At 40.6% G+C, this 6,000-nt stretch overlaps 1 protein-coding gene across 1 annotated transcript; it reads right to left on the reverse strand.

The window, feature by feature from the left end:
• Positions 1 to 3,033: 3,033 nt before the first annotated feature.
• Positions 3,034 to 4,369, reverse strand: lbx1b (ladybird homeobox 1b; the record flags this gene model as incomplete). Its single annotated transcript, XM_079160046.1, has 2 exons — positions 3,034 to 3,521; positions 4,042 to 4,369. 2 exons carry the CDS (start codon positions 4,367 to 4,369, stop codon positions 3,034 to 3,036), a joined length of 816 nt encoding a protein of 271 aa, XP_079016172.1.
• Positions 4,370 to 6,000: the final 1,631 nt, after the last annotated feature.

Raw genomic sequence — 6,000 nt, forward strand, 5'->3', positions numbered from 1 at the left:
GACTGTAGTATTACTTATCACAGGGCCTCCTGACAAGCCCTCATAAAATAAGCAAGTGAAATCCATAAACTTATCCTGCCTTAACACTCTCTCCCTTCATAAATATGCTTGATTCAGAATAGGCTGACACACACACACACACACACACACACCTACAAACACACACACACACACACACACACACACACACACACACACACACACACACACACACACACACACACACACACATACACACACAACCACACAGTGTTGTAATATACGCCTCAAAACAAAGGATTGTTTTTTAGAAATAAGTTTTAAATTGACATTGCAAGTCAATTTACAAAATAATCTAATTTAATTAAATGTTCTTTCCTTTGATGAACTAAACGTGAATAAATATAAATTAAAGGCAACACTTTACCCCTTATTTAGCATTAATAAGCATAAACTTAATATGGTAACTGCTTTCTAAGACACTATAATGCAGTTGTATGCAGATATTTAAAATGTTTATTGATGGGTAGTATTTGTTAACAACTCCAACTTCTTTTTTGAAAACAGATTTTACATTATTACAACTGTGTTTTACTATATTGCCAATATTTATGTTTATACACCATCCTTCATTATTGGAGTTCACATGGAGGTTTAGTTGTTGACAAATACATTAATAAACGCTTATATCTGCTTGCAATTACATTATTATGTGTTATAAACAATTTGAAAAAATACTACTTAAAAATGCTAAATAGGGGGATTAAAGTAAAGTGTTACTGAATTATACATTGTTATGGGACTAATTTGTCTACAGAGAATTGACAATAGCTTTAGCCCATATTAAGTGCTTGCAAGTCTATAAACTTATTCAGGTTGTCCTGAAATAAAAGTTAAAAAAATAAAATAAAGAAAAAGCCAACACTATAAAACAAGTCACAAGAAGACAGCCCTACTTATCATTTCTTTGAACAAAGTGAGTTAAACGGGAGGTAGCCTTTTGAGTTCCTCCATGGACAGTCTCTCTTTCTCACATCATGTTTTCAGCTTCATTAAACTCCTTAAAGACAAAAGAAATAAAGAAGCAGAAGGAAAAAAAAGAGATGAGAAGAAAACAAACAAAGGACTGCCTAACCAGACTTTGGCATAAATGTCACAGTCTAAACTCTTTATGGCTCCCTACTTAACATTAAAAACACTTCCAACAAAATCCATTTCTTGTTTAGAAAACGTTCTTGGACAGAAGTCAAACATATTATTCCAGAGCTAAAAAGCGGAGAAAGACAAGCGGCTCACAAAAAAGGGGCAGTTTCATTGTAATTCATTGACTTGTTCAAAACGCCAGGCAAAGAAAAGGGCTAGACATTAATAGCTGCAGATGCCCTCATGAAGGGAGACTCTATGTAGGCATTATGGCCTTTGTTCGCACCCAGTTAAACTGTTTAAAAGGAGGGTTAACTCAATCCATCAAATTGTCTGAAATTGTGAGGAAATTTCAAAAACCATATGGCCTCCAAACGTTTGCGTCCTTTTTGTGCGGTGGGACACACTTGTCTCAGTATTGCTGCCTGCGGGGGACCGGCCCTGCTCCTTTGTGGCTCGTCCCATCAGGGAACGCTGCTCATTTGTCCCCACTTTTCATGCTTTACGCTCAAAATTACGGCCCAGTCCCTCAGAACAAAAAAGGTCTATAAAAGCCTGGAGAAACTGGCCCAAAACGTTGTGTTTTTGTGGCATCCTCGTCTTTTTTTCCCCCGGCACCAGATTTGTGTTTCTCACATAAATTTTTGCTACGAATGGAGAAACACGTCTAAGGGTCAAGAAGCCATGATACGCATTTAGGATGTGAAAGGAGATGTGAGATTCCAGGCCACAAAATGTTTAGAGCGTCCAAGTAGAAAAGAACACAAAGGGACAAAATAGTTCAGTATAATAACTCTAAATAGACCGCTTTGATGGGCTTAGACGCCCAGATTTGGCAGGGAGAGCGTGTTTCTTAAATGCCTTTTTTTTGTCCTCACCATAGAAAAAAAAATCCAGGCTATTATATCCATAATAAAAAAACAAACTAAATATTAATTCAAGAATTACAACATAAAAGATATATTCAGAAAAGCCATTTTATTCCCATAGTATAGCCTATATACATTACAGTCTGTGCATTGGTTTTTCAAATAATGTCCTGATTTTAGAAAGGCACTTACAGGTGTACAAAACATAACAAATTTATAACTGTAAATCTATTGTATACAAACAATAAATCTAAAAAGTAGCCTATAGCTTGTCAAAATCACCGCAATATTATTTTTTGTTTCTCGCCGTCGCGTGAGCATTCCCAAAAAACGTATAACTGTGAATGTCCAAGTTTGCCTTTCCGATTATCATCATCATCATTATCATCATGCACTGCAGCATCGGGACGCCAAATAAGAACTGAAGTCAAGGGGTCCAGTGAGATGACGAGGAGCAGGAGAAGAAGAAGAGCCGGCAGTGAAAAGGTGACTCAATTGCAATGTGGCTCACAGAAAACACAAAAACAATTAAATAAAAAATAAAAAAATAAAGTAAAAATAAATAGATAATGACCACAAATCAAATCATGCATTTACATGCAAAGGATATGACAAACTAGAGCACTTTCATTGTGGTGTGTGAGGGTATAGGCCTTATAGCAAAAGCGATAGAACAGGTGTGTGTGTGTGTGTGTGTGTGTGTGTGTGTGTGCGCGTGTGTGCGTGCATGTGTGTATGTGTGTGTGTTGGCCTATAGTGTAAAAAAATAATAAGTTACTCATGTCATTATAGACCATATTGCTTTGATTGCAAGAAGTAACAGTTTTCTAATGAATACATTGTAAAATACCACTGCATATTTCTTGTTCTGGGTTCATGCTTCACTATGAATAGGTCTATCTGTGTCGATATAAAAGTCATTACATTTTGGTACATGTTCTGAGATATGGTATACAATATAAGCAGTAAGTTACAAGTCCTCGGTAGGATTTTTTCTATCGTCTTTTTGTGATTCTCGACCTTCGAGCCCCACGCTGCGCCATCAGTCATCCACATCAATCTCCACGTCCTCGTCCTCTGAGCACTCTTTACTAGTTGTGTGGTCTGAGAATGGGGACAGCGGCGAGTTCCGCAGTTTCTGAACGAGCTCGAGCCCCTGCTTGCCGCCCCGCGCCGGGGAATTGGCTCGCGGGTGGCCCAGCGTGCCGTTGGCGCATTTCTCCAGGTCTGCCAGCTTGGCGAGCTTCTCCAAGGGGACCTGGCCGACGGCCTTGGCCGACTCCACGTCGGCCTTCATCTCCTCCAGGTCCCGTTTTAGCTTGGCCCTCCGGTTCTGAAACCACGTGATGACCTGCGCGTTCGTCAGGCCCAGCTGCTGCGCGATCTGGTCCCGGTCGGCCGGGGACAGGTACTTCTGGTACAGGAAGCGCTTCTCTAGCTCGTAGATTTGGTGATTGGTGAACGCCGTCCGAGACTTCCGACGCTTCTTCGGAGTGTTTCTCTGACCGAACAGAGTCATGCCGTCCCGGCCTGTGAGAGAGAGACAGAGGCCGAATGAAAATCATTTAATCCTTCAGGTGCAGGGCTTCCTCTGCACCGCTGCAGTGTGCGCGTAAAAGTGACCTTAACGCAAAAATAGCAATGAATGTGATCTTATATATGAAACAGCAAAGCCTTTAGCTCTTGTGGGAACGGGTTATTGCAAGAATATTACACAGACACCACTGGGAAATGTTTAGCACCAGACACACGAGACCCTTATTATTAAAGAAAAGCGGTGGCGATTTATATCGTCCTGCCATGCCCAGAAAATGAACACGCCTTTGTTCGATCAGACATTTTATAGGAAAAATAAGCATTCGTTAAAATATTTGCTCTGGCTATTAAACAAGCACATTCAACGAATGAATTGCATGACAGGGTTCGAAATACAAGGTGTTACCAAAATGTTATTTTGTCTGGTGCAGGCCATTGAAGAATGAAAAAACAGAGAAACGCCCACAATTAAAACGGTGAATTTGAACTGTGTTTTTTGGGGATGGAGATTTACCTTCCGCAGCCTGTAAAACGCTAACTTCCAGCCCCTTGAAGGTCTTGCTGGCCAGCTCCTCTAACGCGCTGAGCGGGGAGGTTTGGTTGAGGAGAGCCCGGCTGGACAGGGGGATGCTGGACGGACGGTGCTTCTCAGAGGACGAAATTAGATGAGCTGTTCCGCAAATTGTATAACTTCGTTTCACCGACGGTTTGTTCAGGATATCCTCGATGCTGAAGGGGGTCAGCGGTTTGTTGGAGTTGGCAGGAGGCGGCAAGTGGTCCAGCGGACTTCGCCTCCTGTTCTCCACTGCATCACATTTGGCCACTTCTTTGGATGTCATCATTGGTTGTGCGCAGAGTTTGTAAAGGACTTCGTTGAAATATTTGTCGGTTAAAAACGAACGATGCTATTGAGGAAAAAAGTCACATAACAGTTTGAGAGGTAAAAAACCCCGAAAACACTGAGGAGAGAATGAAGAAAAGAAAATCTTATTCCAAAACGGGATGTCTTTAGAGTGTCGATCCTCGGGAGCAGCAAGTCCGCAGGAGTGAGATGCCTCCCTGAAAATGGCGAGGTCCAAAGAGTTGACGATTACTAACAAGTTATCATTGATTGGTAGGTAATCAATTATCTCCAGTGGCACTTTCGCCCTCTTCCCTTTCACTCTTTGACTATGTTGCAGTCCAGTGCGGGGCTTTTTGCGACTGGGGGTGTCCCATTAATTAGGACGCATGGCTGGAAGGAGGAGGAGCCCGGCGGAATTATTATAATGCTTTGTGCTCTTATCATCTTTGGTCTAATTTAGTCGTGTGGCGAGATACCAGAATAGGTTTATGGGGTAAATGAGAGGAAGCTGAGGGAGAGGGAGAGCGAGAAAGATAGGGGGAGAGATGACAATCTGCAGCGTTTTTAAACGATTTTATGCGTAAAACTTTGTTTTTAGTTCAGCAGGAGTTTCTAGGCTTTTATTTTGTATCATCCCGATGCTGCCAAAAGACAAGTCGGCTCCGGCGTTATCTTAGCTGTCGCAGATAGTCAGAAGGATTTTTTTCCTCGACCCAAAGCATGGATGATCCTTTGTTTTGTAAAGGTAATGTAGAGCTGGGCCATATATCAGCTCTGATGATACCTCCTCTGGGGCAGGAGAGAAGGAGCAGCATGCATCCCTCTCAGCAACGCCAAATCCAGGCCGTAACTCAGGCGAAAGGGCTCGTTTTATCATCCGAGAAATATTTCATCTCCTCTCAAATTTCCCCGCGTCCTCCAGGTTTGACATGATGAGTTTATTTTAGTGCTGCTCTGAAGAATGGGCGACATACTATTTGCATAAGAAAACAAATTTACGCAGCAGGACAAAATATATGTTTTTTTTTCTCCCATCAAAGCTAAAACAATTTAAAGGCCAATCAGAAGAAAGAAAATGGTATTTTTTCATCTCATGACATTTCAGTTTTAATTTCAACTTTATATGTACTCAATTGCCGACACATTTACTGCAGAAAAATAAATGAAGGCAAGTCTGTACTCCGAGGAATTTATTATTATTATTATCGTTATTGTTATTATTAATTCCACATTGTTGTCGTTTATGCTGTCATTGTAAGATATCATACTTATTTACCTGAAACATGTCTGTTCAGGATGTCAATATTGCAATGTATAGCTTCACGTAAAAATAAAATACCAACAGAGTGATTGTGATGATGATGATACAGGGTGAATGCATGGTCGCATTTTAATATTTATTAGGTTATTTCTACGTTTATATTATGTATTATTTTATTAAAACATGATGGCTATATTGAATCAGACAAGTCTTGTTCATTGGTGTCACTTAGCTTGCTACTAAAGCCATTTAACCGGGACATTATACACAGAGTTCCGTTTCTTAGTAAAGACGTTTTATTTTGCTCTGCCATAAACTTTCCCCCCATATATCACATTTCTGTTTAAACAGCAGACATTATTTTGACC

This window comes from Pholis gunnellus (assembly GCF_910591455.1).
Source record: "Pholis gunnellus genome assembly, chromosome: 5".
NCBI classification, from domain to species: Eukaryota; Metazoa; Chordata; class Actinopteri; order Perciformes; family Pholidae; genus Pholis; species Pholis gunnellus.